Genomic DNA, 20,931 nt, shown 5'->3' with positions numbered 1-20,931 from the left:
CACTGACTCAATGGACATGGGCTTGGGTGGACTCTGGGAGTTAGTGATGGACAGGGAGGCCTGGAGTGCTGCAGTCCATGGGGTCGCAAAGAGTCGGACATAACTGAATGACTAAAGTGAAGTGTGATCAATAATTCATTCCATTGTACAGCTGGGTAGTGTCCTGTAGGAATATACCATAACTTTTAATCCATTCTTTTGTTGATGGACGTTTGCATTGTTTTTGATTTTTGGCTACTATGAATAAATCTGATGTGAACAATTTTCAAGTCTTTTTGTTAACAAATATTTTCATTTCGCTTGAGTAAATGCTTCGTAGTGAAATTTCTGGGTCATAGTTGAATATTTAAACTTTACTTGAAACCGTTTTCCAAAGTGATCATACAATTTTATATTCTCATTAGCATTTTATAAAGAATTTCAGTTATTCCACATTTTTGTCAGCATTTTGTATCATTAGCCTTTATAACCACTCTAGTGGTTGAGCAGAGATATATCATTGTGTTTTTAGTGTGTATTCCCCCATGATGATGGTGAACATCTTATTTTTGTGCTTATTGGCCATTGTGTATCTTCTCCTGTGAAATGTCTGTTCAAGTCATTTGCCCATTTTGTCAGTTGGGTCATTTGCCCTCTGGTAGGATTTCTGGGACTTGTTTTGGATAGAATTTCTTTCTTGGGTATCAGCATGTGAATATTTTCTCTCAGTCTGTGGATTTCCTTTTCATTTACTTGACAGTATCCTTGAATGAGCAGTTGATTTTAATTTTGATAATGTCTAATTTATTTATTCTGGTGGCTCAACAGTAAAGAATCTGCCTGCAATGTAGGAGATGTGGGTTCAACCCTTGGGTTGGGGAGATACTCTGGAGAAGAAAATGGTAACCCATTCCAGTATTCTTGCTTGGGAAATCCCATGCACAGAAGAGGCTGGTGGGCTTCAGTCCATGGGATCACAAAAGGGTTGGGCATGACTTAGCCACTGGACTTCCATGGTGGCTCAGAGGGTAAAGCATCTGTCTACAATGAGGGAGACCCAAGTTCGATCCCTGAGTTGGGAAGATCCCCTGGAGAAGGAAATGGCAACCCACTCTAATACTCTTGCCTGGAAAATCCCATGGATGGAGGAGCCTGGTAGGCTACAGTCCATGGGGTCTCAAAGAGTCGGGCACGACTGAGTGACTTCACTTTCACTTTCACTTAGCCACTAAAACAACAATTTATTTATCAACACTTTATTTTATGGTTATTACTATAAAAGTCTTGAGCTTCCTAGGTTGCGCAAGTGGGAAAGAATCTGCTTGCCAATGCAGAAGACTCAAGAGGCGCAGGTTTGATCCCTGGATTGGGAAGATCCCCTAGTGTAGGAAATGGCAACTTGCTCCAGTATTCTTACCTGGAAAATTCCATGGACAGAGGAGCCTGGTGGGCTACAGTCCATGGGGTTGTGAGTTGTGAAGAGTTGGATGTGATGGAGTATGCACATGCACACACACACAGACACACACGCACCCCGTGAAAGAATCTTAGAAATTTCTGTCTCCTCAGAATTGCAAAGATCTCCTCCTATGTTTTCTTTTTAGTTTTCACTCTTGTATTTGGGTCTATGACCTGTTTTAAATTACTTTTGTGTGTGTGGCATGAGGTAGGGGTCATGGTTCAGTTTTGCTTGTGTGGATAGCCAGTTGTTTCAGCATAGTTCATTGAAGTTGTTTTTATTAATGAAATTGCCTTGGCATCTGCCAAAAATCAGTCGACCATATATGTGTCTATTTCTGAACTCTTTAATCTGTTTCATCGATCTATTTGTCCTCACTCCAATTTCATACTATATTAATTACCTTAACTGTATAGTTCTACAACTTGGTTCTTCTTTTTCAGAATTTATTTTGGGTTATTTTTGGTAATTTGTATTTTCACATTCTATAATTATTTTGTCAGTTACTTCAAAAAAGCCTGTTGGTAATTTTGTTGGAATTGTTTACATCTGTAGACTAATTTGAAGAGAATTGAAGTCTTAAAATATCTAGTCTTTCAGTTCTTTCACATGGCATAACTCTCCATTTGTTGAAGTCATTTGAGAGCAGCCTTTTTTAGTTTTCACTCTAGAGGTCTTGCATGTATCTTGTTAAATTTATTACTAAGTACTTTATATTTTTTGATATCATTCTAAGTAAAATTGTTTTTCATTTTCCAATTTAATGTTAGTTAATGGAAATAAAATATACTTTTATAGTGACTTTATATCTGGTAACCTTGCTAAATTCACTTAATAATTTTAGATATTCTTTTGACTATACCTTAGGATTTTCTATGTAAACAGTCATATCATCTGCAAATAGAAAAAAATTGCATTTACCTTTTTAACATTTTTATGTTTGGTATTTTTTCTGTTTCTTTCTTTTTCTTTTTTTTCCTTTTTATTTCATTAGTTGGACATCCAATAAAATGTTAAGTACATATCATTGACTTTTTCCTAATTTTGAGGGAAAAATGTTCAGTGTTTCAGCTTTAAAAATGATATTAACTATGGAGTTTTTAGTAGGTCTCCTCTATCAGTTTAAGGAAGTTTTATTTTATTCTGTTTGTTCAGATATTTTAATCATGAATAAGTATGAATTTTGTCAAATGCTTTTTTCTACATCTATTGAAATATAATCATATGGCTTTTTTCTTTTATTTGGTTGATGGATCACCTTGATTGATTTTATAATGATACATCAAATTATGTTTATGAGATAAACCCCACTTGGTTATGATCTATTTTCTTTTTATGTACTGCTAGATTCTATTTGCCATTATTTTCTTATGGATTTTTACAAATACATTCATGACATCTATTGGTCAGTAATTCTTTCTTTAATAGTTCACTTTCCTTTGAATGTTTTTTGTTTCACTCATCAACATTCCAATGCTTATTTATTTTCTCCTATTTAATTTCAATTTAATAGCTATTATTTTTCTAGTTTTTTTTCCATGTAAAAGTTTAGATCATTGATTTAAAACTTTTTGTTAAAAATAAACTTTTAAAATGAGAAATTTCTCCCTAAGCACTGCTTTAAATATATACCACAAACTTATTATCCAGTTAAAAATATCTTTTATATTTCTTTTAATTCTACTTTGACCCAGTGGTTTAGAAATGAATTGGATAACCTCCAAACATCCAAATGCTTTAGATTTTTTCTAGATAATTAAAAGATGACTTCTGATTAAATTACTTTGAGGTCAGAAAATATCAATCAGTTCAGTTGCTCAGTCGTGTCTGACGCTTTGAGTCCCCATGGAATGCAGAATGCCAGATTTCCCTGTCTATCACCAAACTTCCAGAGCTTGTTCAAACTCATGTCCAACGAGTCAGTGATGTCATCCAACCATCTCATCCTCTGTTGTCTCCTTTTCTCCTGCTTTCAGTCTTTCCCAGCATCAGGGTCTTTTCTAATGAATCAGTTGTTCACATCAAGTGGCCAATGTATTGGAGCTTCAGCTTCAGCATCAGTCCTTCCAATGAATATTCAGGACTGATTTCCTTTAGGATTGACTGGTTTGATCTCCTTGTAGCATGTGATTGAAAATAATGTCTTTGAATAATTTTATTTTAAAAAGAGGCTTTAAAAATTTTAAGTTAGACTTCTGTAAATCAAGGAAATCAGTCCTGAATATTCATTGGAAGGACTGATGCTGAAGCTAAAACTCCAATACTTTGGCCACCTGATGTGAACAACTGACTCCTTGGAAAAGACCCTGAAGCTGAGAAAGATTGAAGGCGGGAGGAGAAGGAGATGACAGAGGATGAGATGGTTGGATGGCATCATCAACTCAATGGACATGGGTCTGGGTAGGCTCCGGGAGCTGCCGATGGACAGGGAGGCCTGGAGTGCTGCAGTCCATGGGGTTGCAAAGAGTTGGACATGACTGAGCAACTGAACTGAACTGAAATAAAGGAAAGGAAAGGAAAGGTTTGTCATTCAGTCATGTCTGATTCTTTGCAACCCCATCGACTGTAGCCCTCCAGGCTCCTCTGTTGATGGGATTCTCCAGGCAAGAATACTGGAGTGGGTAGCCATTCCCTTCTCCAGGGGATCTTCCCAACCCAGGGATCGAACTCTGTTCTCCCACATTGCAGGCAGATTCCTTCCCAACTGAGCCTCCAGGGAAGCCCTTCTGTAAATCAAACTGATGTACAAAGAATTTGTCCCATCATGTTAAAATTATGTAATTAATGTTAATACACTTTTTGGAGGAGTCATCCAAAGTTGCCTCTGCTTTTAAGTTTAATATTCTCAATTTGTGAAGAAGTGACTGTAGCCTTAGTCTTAAATTAAACTATTTTTAGCTGTGATTGTTATAGTTATTAACATTTATTTAATATTAACCATACTTTATTTTCATAGCATAGTATTTACTTGAATGCAAGAGTATTGTAAACTAGCTTCTTTTCAATGGAATTTTTAGTTCATATGCAAATCTCGTACTTGTTGCAGATCTCACTTGCTGGTTATGCTATGCTAATAATAATTTCAAGGATATATTTTATTATTCATGCTATAAAAACCACAGTTACATTTATTTATTTTTATGAATTTGTATTTTTTAATTACTTGAAAGATGTACATTGTTAAATGAAGCTCAAAAACTTCCCTTTTCTTTTTTCTTCTTTAGAATCGAGTTTCTTACTGGGAAATGCCCAGATTGTGGATTGGCCTGTAGTTTATAGTAATGACGGTTTTTGCAAACTCTCTGGGTATCATCGAGCTGACGTCATGCAGAAAAGTAGCACTTGCAGGTAGGTAAAACAACAGCTCAGGAATGTTTTCTAAAGTTTAACTAAATGTTGAAGGTGATTAAAAGACAAATTTAGACTCACTGTGATATCATGATTTGTGATAAGAAATACATATTTGGTCTTCCACCCTGGCACAGAGCTCTGTTCCTGGCACAGAGCTCCTCAATTCTTGGCTTTTCTTGTGATATGTTAATTAGGTGACTTTTGGAAAGCCCTTAGATAACCTAAGGATGGGGTTGACTGCCAGAGAAATCAACCATGTGATTAGAAGCGCAACTTTTCCCCAGTCTCCTGGAGAGGGGCTGGAGGTTGAATCAGTACCAGTGGCAATGATTCAATCAGTTATGACTGTGTAATGAAGCTTCCATAAAAACTCAGAGGACAGGTTCAGAGACCTTCCAGTGTGGACAACGTGTAGAAGAGCCAAGAGTGGCATATCTGGGAAGGCCGTGGAAGTCCCCTACCTTGCCTCTGCGTCTGTTCCATGTGCCTGTTCCTGAGTTATTTCCTTTTATGATAAACCAGAAGTCTGGTAAGTGAAATGTTTCTCTGAGCTCTGTGAGTTGCTCTAGCAAATTATTCAAACCAAAGGAAGAGGTCTTGGGAACCTCTGATTTATAACTGGTGCTGAAGTCTAAGGGTGGTATCATGGGAACCAATCTGAATAGGTGGATCAGAAGCACAGCCAACACCTAGGCTTGTACTGATGCCTGAAGTCAGCAGGAGGGCAGTTATGTGGTACAGAACCCTCAATGTTCAACCTGCAAAATCTGATGCTGCCTCTGGATAGATAGTTGGAATTGGAATTCCAATTACCCTCTCCCCCAGATTGGAATTGAGAACCTATTGACTCATGTAAAACCTATATGGCAAAACGTATATTAGAATGTTAAGGATATTAAATTGTCAGTAGAAATATATAGTTTAAGAGGCACTGGTGAGAGCTTTTGCTAAGAGAAGTATTTTTGCATAGCTGTGAATGTATTAATTCATTCAATAAATATTTTTTGATCACCCTCTATGGGCCATGAACTATTCTATGTGCCAAGTGATCAATGTTGTTGTTGTTCAGTTGCTCAGTCGTGTCTGACTCTCTGCGACCCTGTGGACTGCCACACGCCAGGCTTCCCTGTCCCTCACCATCTCCTGGAGCTTGCCCAAACTCATGTCCATTGAGTCAGTGATGTCATTCAGCCATCTCTTCCTCTGTCATCGCCTTCTCCTCGTGCCTTCAATCTTTCCCAGCATCAGGGTCTTTTCTAATGAGTCAACTCTTTGCATCAGATGGCCAAAGTATTGGAGCTTCAGCATCAGTCCTTTCAATGAATATTCAGGGTTGATTTCTTTTAGGATTGACTGGTTTGATCTCCTTGCAGTCCAAGGCACTCTCAAGAGTCTTCTCCAACACCACAGGACTGGAGAAACAGACTTATGGAGGGCACAAACAAAACCTTGTGCTCACCAGGACCTACAAGAGACTGAACCAGACGTGCCTGTGAGTGCCCAGGAGTGTCTGGCAGAGGTGTGGGTCGACAGTGGCATGCTGCAGGGTCAGGGGCACTGAATACAACAGTCCTGGGGCCTGTGGATTGATGGCATAGGTCCTTTTGAAGGAGGTTGCCATCTCCTCCATTGTGAAATTTGTTCAGTCATGTCCGACTCTTTGTGACTCCATGGACTATACAGTCCATGGAATTCTCCAGGCCAGAATACTGGAGTGGGTAGCGTTTCTCTTCTGCAGGGGATCTTCCCAACCCAGGGATTGAACCCAGGTCTTCTGCATTGCAGGCAGATTCTTTACCAGCTAAGCCACCAGGGAAGCCCATTATTGCCATTACCCCTACCATAGTTTGGCCTTACACCAAACTACAAGGAGGGAACACATCCCTGCCTATCAGCAGAAAATTGGATTAAAGATTTACTGAGCATGGCCCAGCCCACCAGAGCAAGACCCAGGTTTACCCACAGCCAGTACCTCCCATCAGGAAGCTTCCGCAAGCCTCTTATCCTCATTCATCAGAGGGCAGACAGAATGAAACCACCATCACAGAAAATTAACCAAAACTGATCACGTGGATCACAGTCTTGTCTAACTTGAAACTATGAACCATGCCATGTAGGGCCACCCAAGACGGATGGGTCATGGTGGACAGTTCTGACAAAATGTGGTCCACTGGAGAAGGGAATGGCAAACCACTTGAGCATTCTTGCCTTGAGAACCCCATGAACTGTATGAAAAGGCAAAAATGAAAAGTGATCATTGGAGTAGCCTATATCAGAGACCCACTGGTATCATCAACATTTTTTGAGTTGCTGAAACTGTCTTGAACATAGTGTCAACAACCCTCAACCAAGTAGGACATGGTTTTAAACATTTAAAGAGATCAAGATAAAGTTCTTTCATCTTGAATAAATCACACATACTTTTGTCATGTTGGTATGTTGTACCACTGCTATTTTGTTTGACTTATGTAAAACAGAATCTGGCATTTATATTATTTATAACAATGCTTTTAAAATATTCTATATCTGTGAGCTTAAAGAGAGTATTACCAAAAAAGATCATAAAAAAGAAAAGGAAGCTCTATATAAGGAACCAATTTAGAACTGAAAACTTTTCACAATATTTCAGTAAGACCAGATGGGATGTTTTTTCCTTGAGTTAATTTTTCTTTACCGCTCCCACTTAACTAAGTACCAAAATCATGTTATTTTAGAACTGCAGGGTATATGAATTATTTTCTATTCCATATTCTTTATTTTTCAGAAGAAAAAACTTGAGGTAGAGTTAGGTTAAGGGATTTGCCCAGGGAAACAGTGATTGATTTTTTTCTACCTATTTTTTTTTTCCTTTTTTCCTACCCATTTATACTGTAAAACATTATATGCATGTACAAATATATATATATTCTACATCTTCATGGAGGGTAGGGATTTCATATGGAGTCTAAACCTGACTCTTCATGGAAATCACTTAGAGAGGTTTAGCAAAACATAGGTTCTCAGACCTCACCTTAAGCCTATTGAATCAGGATCACCCCAGGTGGGTAGGTGGGAGCCGGAATCAGTACTTTTAACCAGCAGCTCAGATGGTTCTGATGCTTAGTGAACTTTAAGAAATTATCTGTTCAAATATCCTCTTCTTCCACTTATCCTCTTCCAGTGATCCTCATTTTCTCTCTATTAAAGTCATTCTCACATTCAGCCTTCAATTCCAGGCGTGAAATTGGTAAGTGGGAACAATGAAAAACGGTGGCCCCTCTTTGAGAGACTCCCCTTTTGAGCACTATTGTCTCTTGTGCCTTTGATCTGCTGGGTGGATATTAGCTCTTGGCCTAACACTCTCATTGAGGTGTGTGTTCTAAGTTCTGGGAGGCTAAGGTTTGTATGGACCATTTTCCCTCCCTTAGGTCTCAGCAGGGTTTAGATTAAATGTTATTATATAGTTCTGAAATCACTGAAGTCTAGTTAAATATGGACACAAATAATTTCATAGTGAGGGTAGCCTTGTAAACAAATCAAAGAATTTCACTGATTTTAATAATGACAAATTTTAGACAGAATAAGAAACTACACATCAGTGAGTATTTGTCTTTCCCAATCCTTCTCTCATTAGACCAGGTGTATAGAGTAAAAAGTTAAATATATTCCTCAGTTTGTTCCAATATTATCATTGTGATTACTCTGGATAAAGTCTCTATTTTATTTGTTTCATTTTATTTCTTCTTTTATTTCTTTTCTCCTTCATTCCATCCTCCTTCATCTTCCATAGTTATTCATTTTAGTGTATATATTTTATGTCTTTCTAACAATTCCATTTGTAAAATAAATATGTGTATTCTTGTAATGATGTTGCCTTATATGCATTTGTTTCTAAGTCCTGCCTAATTTATACCATGCATTAAAATATACAATTTCTTGCTCTTTTCATTCACCATTATGTTCTTGAGATTTTTTTTTTGTTGCTATATCATAATCTGTGTCATCATGTCTGACCATTTTATAGTGTTCTCATAGCCTTCATTTTCGTCATCCACTTTACTAGTCTTGAATTCCAACTTCTGCCACTTTGCTACTCCAACAACTTGGAGGTAAACATCCTTATAGCCATCTTCTTGTGGCCCCATGTGAGAAGTTGTCTGTCACTATGCCCAGAAATAAGATTGCTGTACAGTAGAATATATGCAGAAATTGTAAATTAACTGCTGTCAGATTGCTGTCCAGAATGGCCCTCTGTTTCCACTTTCATCTGCCATGAGGGAGGGTTATAGACTTCCCTGGTGGCTCAGACGGTAAAGCGTCTGCCTCCAATGTGGGAGACCCGGGTTCAATCCCTGGGTCAGGAAGATCTCCTGAAGAAGGAAGTGGCAATCCACTCCAGTACGCTTGCCTGGAAAATCCCATGGACAGAGGAACCTGGTAGGCTATAGTCCATGGGGTCACAAAGATTCAGACATGACTGAGTGACTTCACTTTCACATCCTTATACTTTATAATAGCAGCTAAATTTCTATTTAAAAAATCTGCTGTGTGCATGTACTGTCTCATTTTTATTTCAGCTAAAATTTCAAAAACTATTTTTTATGAAATTTCTGGATTCCTAGGAATTTCAAATGTTCATTTTATTATTTAATAATTGCGTTTCCAAGCTTTTGAACTGTTGCTCTATACTGAAGGACATAAAACACATTGTGTGTTGGAAAGAGATTGTATGTAGGTTTTGGGGGAATGGCATTTAAAAACGTCTGATCTTATCTCAGGACCCTTATAAAGCCCTGACATTAGAGACATACTGTCATAGTTCAGGTGAAAACCACTTTAGCATTCTACTTTTGATTAATCTGAGCCTTTTAAAAACCTGTTCTGCTTTTTAAAAATTATTTTTATTTATTTTTACTTTTTAAGATAGAAGGGTGGGAAGACCAATCATATAGGTAGGGAGGATAGGAGTAGACAGATGCATTTGAATACAATTTTTTTCCCCCCATGAAGACACATTAATAATCCTTAACCAGGCTATCAGATTAGACAATAAAGCAGAGATGTTAAATGACACTTTGTTTTCACGAGTAGTTTTATTAACACAGGGTTACCTCAGTGAACAAGAGAACATTCCACATGATGGATGTCAGTCAGTCCTTTCCATTTGGCTGAGGGCTCTGCTTCACACTGAGAACAGTACTGGAGGGCAGAGTGCCTCAGTGATCATGTCACACTCTGAACATTAAAGATGTCTGATTCTAGTCCTGGTTTCCCTTAATTGCATGTCATGGATTTACCTTTTATGACATGATCTAAATCCTTTTAAGCTCATATAAATTAATGGGCTATGAAACCTTTTATGATCCATTGTAGAAAGTATGTAATGCTTTGATTTATTATGAAATTACTTCTTTCAGATTTTGAAAGTTGTTCCTATTTATTTCTAAATCCTTCTCCTCACTCGCTCTTAGGCTTCTTTTTGATCCTTTGACTATAGATTTCAGCCCATCCTGTGATTAACTTTCATGATGATTTTACTTTTGCGGCTGATTCTGAGGTGGAGACCACATATTTTTAAGTCACTCTGTGTGGTTTCTGTGATGAAGCATTTGCTAGGCTGTGAACTACAGCCTGTATGTAATATTATCCTTTACTTGTGGGGACTGAATGTTTATGTGCTTAGTCCAAGAACATTGTTAACCCTTAGCAGATACTTTGAAGTTAATTTTTATTGGAGTATAGTTGTTTTACAATTCTGTTAGTTTCTACTGTACAGTGAAGTGAATCAGCTCTGCATCGCAGTGGATTCTTTACCGTCTGAGCTACCAGGGAAGCCCTTATGTATACATATATCCCTTCTTTTGTGGATTTCCTTCTCATTTAGGTCACCTCAGAGCCTTGAGTAGAGTTCCCTGAGCTATACAGTAAGTTCACATTGTTGACCGTTAGCAGGTTAGGGTAGATAGGCAGTATTTATGATTAGCTTATATGTTTTCTCCATGTGCACTCTGCTTTCTCCCATGGAAGTCTGTCAGCATGGTAGCCATCCTTCCTCTCTGGTATCATAATGAGGCTCATTTGTGAGATTATGATGGCAGAACAGGGGATCCAAAAATAAGTCAATCTTGCTATAAAGCAAAGCCAGTGGTCCCTAGAAGTTTCCGGGGTAGGATGTACATGAAAGATACACTGTCAAATGCTCAGGCAAGCTGGGTATGGCCCAAGCTAGCCTTCAGGAAATCTCCCTTACTCCCAAGATCAGATCTTCCCTCGAGTTAGTTGTATGGCAAGATAAGTGGCCAAAGGATCCAGCAGCAGGCTGTGGGTGAATTTATACCTCAATGTCATGGGCTCACGAAGAAAGAAGACACACAAAATGATGTGTGTATCTCTTTCAGACACAGTGATTCTGCCCAGTAGCAGGAATGAACCAGCTCTTGCCCTCAAATTGTAAAGGATCAGGGGAGTAGGGTTGGGGCTGGAAGGGCCCTCTTCTAACCCCACCCATGAGAAGCATTCCAGTAATAATTCAGTGATTGTATAGTACATTATAGTTTATAACTTCATGTACATTATCCTTTTTAATTCTCACTGTCTGAGTTATATTAACATTATCATCTCTGGTGGCTCAGAAGGTAAAGAATCTGCTTGCAGGGAAGGAGACCCCAGTTTGATTCCTGGATGGGGAAGATCCCCTGGAGAAAGGAATGGCTACCCACTCCAGTGTTCTTGCCTGGCAAATTCCATGGACAGAGGAGTCTGGTAGGCTACAGTCCATGGGGTCACAAAGAGTTGGACGTGACTGAGCAATTAACATTTTCACTTTTCATGGATGAAAAAACTAAGAGAAGTTAAACAACTTGGCCATGGATTATACAGTTTATAAGTGGTCCTCTAAGTGCAGTGGTCTTCTGTTATATCATGGCTGCTCCATAATATAGCAGGGATAGATTGCTCTGTGCACCTAATTTTATTTTCTGTCCAATAAGACAACAGTGCAGTTGCGGAAGTCATGTATCATTACTGAAGGGAGTTTGGTGATTCAATAGAGTAATTTGAAGTTCTATAGTTTTTTAGTATTCCCATTATATATTCCTGGAGGATAGTCAATCAGATACATAAAAGCTGTATAAAGTTATTTTATAGATATGTGGTTTCTAAAGTCTGATGATTATCATTTCTAAATCTTGTTTCCATTCAAATGCCATTAACCATTCAAAGACTGCATTGAGCTTCAGTCATCTGGAGTCATGTTGCAGGAAACCTCAGTAAAGAAATTCAGCATTTACACATAAGGAAAACTGAGCAAGTAAGCAAATATGCCATACCCAGAGTACCCATAGTATATGCAGAAGCACTGGTTTAGTCATTTTGGTTTGGACAGTGCTGGTTGGAAATACTTTCAAAATTTGAATTACTTTCTAGAACACTTGCCTTGGAAGAATGGATAATACATTTCAGACATTCTTTTGGGTCATTTTGAAATACCTTTTACTATTTAACTGTTGCATTTTACTGCTTAAAATATGTGTTCTGTCACTGGAAATACATAGTTTAATAAGCTTAAAATAAAAATATGAGATATAAGATATAAAATATTATTTTTGAAAAATTATTCAGAGTATAATAATCTGGGATTTTTTTCTTAAAATGCCCCTATTTTTCTTAGAACAGGCTATTTTAGTACTGGGAGAGCTAAAGAGGAATGGGTTATAGAATTTTCAGAGTTTATTTGAGAAACTGCTGTTTTCACCTCTTTAGAATTTTAGCTGAATCAAACTTGTATTTCTTCTTAAGTGTTACTGTTACATCAGTTTCCAAGATGGTTTCTTTTAATTTTTTTGAGTTGTAATTTATCTTTAATCCTATTAGAGTTAAATTTTCACCAACTTTATTCTAGTTCCTTGTTAGATTTTAGTTGATTTCTTTTTTGTATTTTTTTGTTGGCCAATTGTGAATATTGTGTTTTGGTTTATTGAATCATAGACTCCGACATTTAGTAATAGGAGTAAATGCTTTTTCTTTTCTTAAAGACCACAAGCATTTAGTAGCTTAATTACTGATATCATACTTTTTGTTTTTGTGTGTTTTAATATTTTCTCTTTAGTAGAATCTTTAGATTAAAAATATCAGTCAATAAAAAGTTTACCTGTCTGTAAAAAAATATTAGCAGTATTAAACTAGTGTTTTGTTTTGGTGGAGGAAAGGAGGGTGACTTTCTTCACTTTAACTGAGAAATTCTAATTTAATTGTGACGCCCTCAGGAGATTTTCATAAAACTCACATGTCAGGCTTTGACAGAACAGTGGCTTTTCATTGCCCTCTGAAGCATCATGCGCTAGTCTGGCTGTAAGATTATGGAGTTAGAACCTGTCATCCTATTCTAAGATTTTCTTGCTTATTTAATATTATAATGACAATTAACTATTCCTTTTTAATAAAAAATAAAAGTAATTGAAAATTCAGGATACAGATTGGAGAACATTTGGTTGGCCACATCTATCAGTGGCCTTTCCTAATGGCTCAGACAGTAAAGAACCTGCCTGCAATGCAGGATTTGATCCCAGGGTCCAGAAGATCCCCTGGAGAAGGGAATGGCTACCCACTCCAGTATTCTAGCCTGGAGAATTCCATGGACAGAGGAGCCTGGTGGGCTACAGTCCACGGCATCACAAAAAGTCAGGCACAACTGAGCTACTAACACTTTCAGCTTCATCTATCAGTACTTTTTTAGTTTCTAGAATTTTAGTTGCTCAGGTTGGTGTTACCATAAGATGGGTCGTTACTCTGTAATTTTTAGCTGTGATATGGTATCATTGTTGAATCCTGCTAGTTTTGCTGGGTTTTGCTAACGAACTATGCTTTTCATGTTGTAAACTTCCTAGATTGAGATATTCAGGAGAAGATTTCCTATGAAGATAAAAGACCTTAACCTTTATGCCTTTCCGTGAGTGTATGGCTTTCAAGGCTCTGTACTTAATTTTGTTTTATAAATTTAATATTCTGCTCCTTAAAGAGGGCCTCTAGAGCTGTATAGGCTTCGGGTCCCACCCCACTTGGATTTACTGCTGGCTAATAAGTTAATTTCTTGAAAATTCTAAGAAAAACAATGACAAACATATACTTGAGGTTTCAAAAACTGTCAAGTCACACATATTTTTCCTGGTGGAAGAAATGACATGGACAATCATAGCAACTAGTAGAACTAGGTATTTGAAACCATATGCACAGCTTATGATTGCAAAAGCATCAAGAATAGTTTTAGAGTCTTGTACTCCTTTGACTGAGTTCTGTTTAATTTGCAGACTTTTGGTGAAGTTCTCTTAAAAAAACAGATAATTTCAAATGTTAGGAAATGTTTGTGAGATGTGGAAGTTTACTCTTTGATCTCTGTTTTTATGCTCCTCTAGCCACAGTAATAGTGTATGTTTCCTTCAATTTCTCTTCTTTATTTTCCTTCCGTTAGGTCTACTTGTATGTATTTCAAAAAAATCCTCATAAGTAACGAGAATGCCAATTCAGTAATGCGTATAATACTGAATCTTCACATTTCATTGTAGTATAGGAATGTGAAAAATCCATATAAGCTGAAAGCATGTAGTGTGATCTTAATACTCAATGAAAAAGTATGATTGTTCCATGACCTTTAACAATGTTGGTCAAAGCATTAAATAAATAAAATCTCTTCCTGTTGGTTTTAAGTGCAGGGAAATGAAAACAGTAATAACACTAATATTTATTTAGTACATTACTTAGTGATCTATAACATTAGAAACATTGAGATTAAAGTGTTTCATTTCTTTGCAAAAACCTATCATAAGTCATTTGAACAATTCTTGCATTCTTGTAATATATTTTATGATATGAAGAGAGCATTTTTTCTACCTCTTAGCAAACAGTGTACTTCTTTTAAGTTTGAATCCTCTTCAACTTTCAGTACTATCCTTTTACTTTCAGTACTATGAATTACTTCCTAGTACTCCTTTAATGTGAAGGGTTTTTTTTTTTTTTTTTTTGTAATGGTATTACGTCCCCTTGGAAATGTTAGTCTTTTTTACAACAGTCCTTTTCCTGATTTATGTTGATAGGTTTGTCCTCACTAGGTTCCTCTGGCTGCATATTTCAAGTCTTTCAAGTACAGCAGTGTCAACATCCCACCATTCTTTCAGAAGAAATAACTTCTTTTATGTTTAATTTGAATTTCACCTCCACCATGATCACTTTACATTTCTTTGGTGGGCTTTAATCTTTGATGGTGAATTCCTGCTTTTATTTCTCCATTTTTGTAAAATGGCCCATGAGTGTACCACTGAGACAAGGAAGCAATACAACTGCACACTTTGCTGTCTATGCATGAGCTGAGTGGTGGGTGCACTGTAATTCTGACAGGCTTTAAAGCAAGTAGTGAAATTGATCACTGATTGTTATGTGTACCTGTTATTTATTCGTGACTTGTAGACTGATGATATAGCAGCAAAGTTTATACTTTATGGTATCGATCATAGTTAGTATACTATGAAAACCAAAATTTGAACTGTGTTGTTGGGAAACTGGTATTATTTAACAACAGGAATGTTTAAGTAACTAAAATTGATGCATACTGGACTTGTGTAAAGTAAGGACTGTTTTCTCTCTTACTCTTTCTCACTATATGTTCAAAATCACTTAAAAAGCTAGCTTCTAGCAAGAGTTTAATAGTCATGATTAAAACATGGTTTAAATATTTTAGTTCATTTTGTGGAAGCAATTATTTTGTAACTAACTTTGAATACTTAATTTAAAAAAGACAAGTGTATGATTTTGTGTAGCATTTGAAAAGCAACCCCAAACTGAAATGGATTGTTTGGTGTTTTTTTATTTTTTTCTTCCAGTTTTATGTATGGAGAATTGACTGACAAAAAAACCATTGAGAAAGTCAGGCAGACTTTTGACAACTACGAGTCAAATTGCTTTGAAGTTCTTTTGTACAAGAAAAACAGTAGGTATCTAAGTCATCAATAAGATGTGTCAACTCCTTATTAATATTATATATTGGTAAGTGGTAGCTAAGCTATAGTGTAGAGAGAATATAAAAGATTTATTGCTTCTCTTGGCAGGAGGTATTTGTAAAAATTAGATAGTAAAATTAATAAATAATGCTTATGAAAAACAACCTTTTGAGGAATGAAAGAAAAAGATTATGCATTTTGAATGTGATTTCTTTTGTGTGTCAGACGGCAGGTTGTTTTGTGACTAATACCCATGGTAAAGATCCTATAGTTATGTGACAACAGCTAAAGATGACTGAGAAAAACCACTACAATATTGTAAAGTAATTAGCCTCCAACTAATAAAAATAAATGAAAAAGAAAAAAGAAAAAAAAAATCACTGAGAAATTCGTTCATTTCTTCTTATGGTTAAAGGGAAAGTGGATTGTTATCAGTGAGTATGTTATCTTTCAACATATACATAGATGACATGTGAGTGTATGGTATCTACCTGAGGTGAATCTTTACCAATATGGTTGTTTGCTAGACCAGGCTGCTTTGTGGGAAGACTGGTGAGAATAGTTGTTACTTTCGGAAAGTACCATTCACATCTGGTAACTTTGTATTGATTGTATGTGCTGTTGTCTAATGATGGGAGGTATGAGTGGTCAGTTGTCCATTATATAATCACATAATACGTCATGATATGGGTCTTAGGTAATTATGAATGAGTTTGATGAGACTCTCCAATAGAGTTTGGAGGAAACAAACAACAAACAAAAAACCAACTAATACACTCATCAACCAAGTCTCCTTTCTAATTTGTTTTTTATGAATAGTCACTTACTTTATTTCTTTTTTGCTGCATTTCCAAATGGGCCCCCTTTTTTTTTTCTTCTAAAGAGCAGTCACTGCATAAGATGAGTCAGCTTATTTAGTGTTAATGGTTAAACGATAGCAAAGCCAATTATTATCTTTAGTGAAAATTGATGGTTACTAAATTCTTCCCCAGTTCAGGAAGCATTCTAGCTTCAACAGGAAATGCTTGTATCAAGTTTAGTGCTGGTTGGGTTTTGTGAAGCATAGTTTATCCTCTCCATTGTACCTTAAACATTTGTTCTCTGTTGAATATTTAGGTTTTCTTTTTATTAATAGGCCATCATAGGGATAACGACAACCATAGGCATTGCTTCACATTAGTAGTGAAGTTCCCATTACCAGGTGCTATTGGCAATGGAAGAATTAGTTTCAGTGGTTTTACATAAGGAATGTTCTGTCATCTTATTTTTCATTATAGAATCAAGACTGAAAATATATTTCTCTTTGACATCATATCCAAATGTCTATTGGCTTGTCAACTAGAGAACAATCCATTCTGAATAATCAGCTCTGTCTTCTATAAGAGAAAAGCCAGTTTCTAGGTGCTTTCTGGGCTTTTTCACTAGATCCAAACACATACTGATATTTTGTAGCCAAAACTTGTATGCCAATACTCCCTTTCTTTCTTTTTGCCTCACCACAAGGGAGGATCTTAATTCCCTCACCAGGGATTGACTCATGTCCCTGCAGTGGAAGTGTAGAGTCCTAACCTCTGGACCACCAGGGAATGCCCCCTTTCATTTTTATACAGGGTTGTTACCCCTTGAATGACTTCAGAATATACCTCAAGTTTAGCAAATGATTTAATATTATTCCATATTACTAAGATCATTTTAGGGGCTTCCCTGATAGCTCAGTTGGTAAAGAGTCTGCCTGCAATGTAGGAGACCTTGATTTGATTCCTGGGTTGAGAAGATCCACTGAAGAAGAGATAGGCTACCCACTCCAGTATTCTTGGGCTTCCCTTGTGGCTCATCTGGTAAAGAATTCGCCTGCAATGTGGGAGACCTGGGTTTGATCCCTGGGTTGGGAAGATGCCCTGGAGAAGGGAAAGGCTACCCACTCCAGTATTCTGACCTGGAGAATTCCATGGACTGTATAGTCCATGGGCTCGAGGAGAGTTGGACACGACTGAGTGACTTTTACTTCATTAAAGTCATTTTTACCCTGAGATTTGAACAGAATAATCTTTTTTTTTTTCTTTCTGATTTTAAAGCTTCAAAGTCAGATCCGTAGTTTCTGACTGTCTCAAAAATATCTTGTGGAAATTTTGTTTTGTTTATATCCTTTAAATCATGTTAGCAATAACTTTAATATTTCATTTCTAAAAGTTTCCTGTGAAGGTGGTTTGGATAGTTTGCTTTACTTTAATAGCTTGTAATAATTGTCTGGCCCTTGTTCAGGCCTATCTGGTTCTTTTCAGATAACTTATATATGCATAGTTGTCTGTTTGGAGTCAGTAGGAGTTATGGCACATAGCACTCTATATTAAAACTCCTGTCATTTCTGGATAGTATCTGCATTGAGTTTTTTCCTTAATATGAAGAATAGATATTGTCCATGCACTATAATGGAGTTCTACTATACCTAAAAGCAGCTTTAAAAAATCTTGTAAATAGTTAGCTAAAGGCTTCTGAACATCAACTGAAAGAATTGTGCTCTTATGATGTTTTTTAATGTTAGAAAAATTCACACGTCTGTAGAGAACTGTTTTGGGAATGCCAAAATCTTGGCCTGAATGCCAAGTCCTCCCAACATTTCCATTAAATAGTTAGCTAAACACCATTTGCAAATGGGGAGGTTGAGATATCTGGTTTAATATGTATCACAATTGACATTTCAGTTTGCAACCTCAATTCTTTAGGTCCATTGCCCTGATTATAGCGGGTTGCTTATACTGTTGAGGAAAAAATGCAGTGACTCTGGGAGGATGACTGAAAATGGATCTTTCTGTTTGCACAAACGCAGAACTGCGATAGCTAGGGCAACTCAAAATAATCAATGCCAGGGCACTGCATTGAGTTTCCAGCAGCTACAGGTCTCTCTACCTAACCCTCCCAGACTTTCCATCACCTTGAACTCAAATCCAGAATATAGATATTCACCACCCATGCAGCAAAACTCAGCCTCCTTGGAGAAATCTGAGCCTGTGACTAAACTTGAAAAAAGTATACTGTGATTTCTGAAAGCAATTTTAACAACAGCTCTGACTCAATGCCGAAATTTGAAAAGTTGCTGTTTTCCTTGGAAGGTCTGAGCTGTAACATCATCTCTTTCTGTTTAGATTTCTAGCAGACCTTGGAAAACGACTTATTTTTAATGCCCTTTTCTCTCTGTTTATGACCTACTGCCTCAAGCTCACTGTGTTGGAACAGCCACAGGCCATGTATCTGCGAGCGTCTGGGTCTGGTGATTTGTCAAACTGTGCACATCACTCACAGTTCGTGGACACACTGTGTAAAATAAGAAGCAGAAAACAAAGAACAAACCTTTCTGGGAGATGGTGGGATTGTTTTTGAGGTCCCTGTCTCATCCTGTAATCGTTTTGGAAAAGACTGTGTCCTTCTGTAGGCTCCCTGGGGTTGCAAAGGACCTGGTTGTCAGAACTGAATATTTATAAAAACCTCTTCTTTGGAATTCTTTGACTTCTAGCATCCGGTAGTCAAGTCACTTATTCTGTGTAAATGGCAAATTTCCCTTTATGGTTATATTATCACCGGACAATTTTTGACCACAGATATGGAGATGCTTCTTATGGGTTTTCATTGAAAGTCACTAACAGGCTGTTGACTTTCCTCTAAAGATTAAATATTAACAGCTGCCCATCTCACTCCCCAAATCCTAAACCTGACAAAAGACCATATGTCTTTAAAACAGAATATTCAGAGAGGCTTTACTGCACTGTGCCTTGGAAAGACTGTAATGAAAAATGCATCATTTTGATTCTGATGGAAAATTCCCTCAGTGTTTTATCATTTAGTGAGTAATTACTCCTTTGAAGACATTTCTTGTGTCTTCAAATATTTATTATTTGATGTAATGCCAATTTCTGATTTGTCCAAATCCTAAGGCTTGAATACTTTAAAACACTGTGTGTTCTGAAGTGTGCAGGAGCTATTGTTTGAAGATCATTGTGACAGAGTCCAGGCTCATGCTTTGAGCAAGGAGGTTGGAAGCAGTGTCTCATGAAGAGGTCTGAGACTTTCAAGGCCTGGGGACATTTTTTTCTTTAACACTGCCTTAAAGTCTTCAGGTATAACTTTCTGTACATCAGGCTTGTAATGTTGCTGACATCCTATCTCTCTGATGTGGGGATGTGGTCAAAGCTGAAGAGTTTAAGTCTGTTTGACTGATGAGAGAACCTTGAGGTAGAAACAGCAATTCGGAAGTTCCTACAAGAGAAATACTTATCAAAGCATCAGGTATTGATGTTGAAATCGACTGGAAACACTTCTTGATGTAACACGGAGAAGCACATAGGAATGCTCACACTTGGTGAGAATATGGAAGGGAGTTGGTGAAAGCAGCAGTGGTGTAGAGACCCAGATCTAAAGGCGACACTGAAAGAAACGTGGACGTTAGTCCCTCAGTCATGTCCAACTCTTTGTGACCCCAGAGACTGTAGCTCACCAGGCTCCCCTGTCCATGGAAATTTCTAGGCAAGAACACACGAGTGGGTAGCCATTCCCTTCTGCAGGGGATCTTCCTGACTCAGGGGATTGTCCTGACCCAGGCCTCCCTCACTGCAGGCCGATTCTTTACCATCTGAGCCACCAGGAAGCCCCATTAACAATACTTAAATAGCAAGACTGCCTATATTCCACTGTATTATGAAATGATGCCCTGTGCTTTATTTTCAAATTTTTATATTTTGAGTTGAAAAGCATATTCATTAATTTTTGAGCAACTGGTAGTTGATATAAAATGAAAACTTTACTGATTCTTTTCAGTAATTAAAATACTGTTGTTTTGGTGCTGATTCCTGGCATAGCAGTTTGTGGCTGAAGGAGGAGGGAAAGCAGGAGACGAAATCATTGTGGTGGCTGCATCACACTGTTGTCCTTTCTCTCTTTTACAGGAACCCCTGTTTGGTTTTATATGCAAATTGCACCAATAAGAAATGAACATGAAAAGGTGGTTTTGTTCCTATGCACTTTCAAGGATATTACGTTGTTCAAACAGCCAATAGAGGATGATTCAACAAAAGGTAATTTTCTTTTTTATTTTTTTTCCATTTACTTTTACTAGTTGGAGGCTAATTACTTTACAATATTGTAGTGGTTTTTGCCATACATTGACATGAATCAGCCATGGAT

General features: G+C 37.2%; 1 protein-coding gene across 1 annotated transcript in view; it reads left to right on the top strand.

Moving 5' to 3' along the window:
- The window catches only part of KCNH5 (potassium voltage-gated channel subfamily H member 5), a 348,314-nt gene that overhangs the window by 25,364 nt on the left and 302,019 nt on the right, over positions 1-20,931 (top strand). The window contains exons 2-4 of the mRNA XM_043472246.1: positions 4,663-4,786; positions 15,640-15,746; positions 20,694-20,822. Coding sequence (XP_043328181.1) covers positions 4,663-4,786; positions 15,640-15,746; positions 20,694-20,822 — 360 coding nt within the window. The remainder of the gene's footprint in view (positions 1-4,662; positions 4,787-15,639; positions 15,747-20,693; positions 20,823-20,931) is intronic.

The sequence above is a fragment of the Cervus canadensis genome, chromosome 6, assembly GCF_019320065.1.
Source record: "Cervus canadensis isolate Bull #8, Minnesota chromosome 6, ASM1932006v1, whole genome shotgun sequence".
NCBI lineage: Eukaryota > Metazoa > Chordata > Mammalia > Artiodactyla > Cervidae > Cervus > Cervus canadensis.
This window is presented reverse-complemented; position numbering and strand designations above follow the sequence as displayed.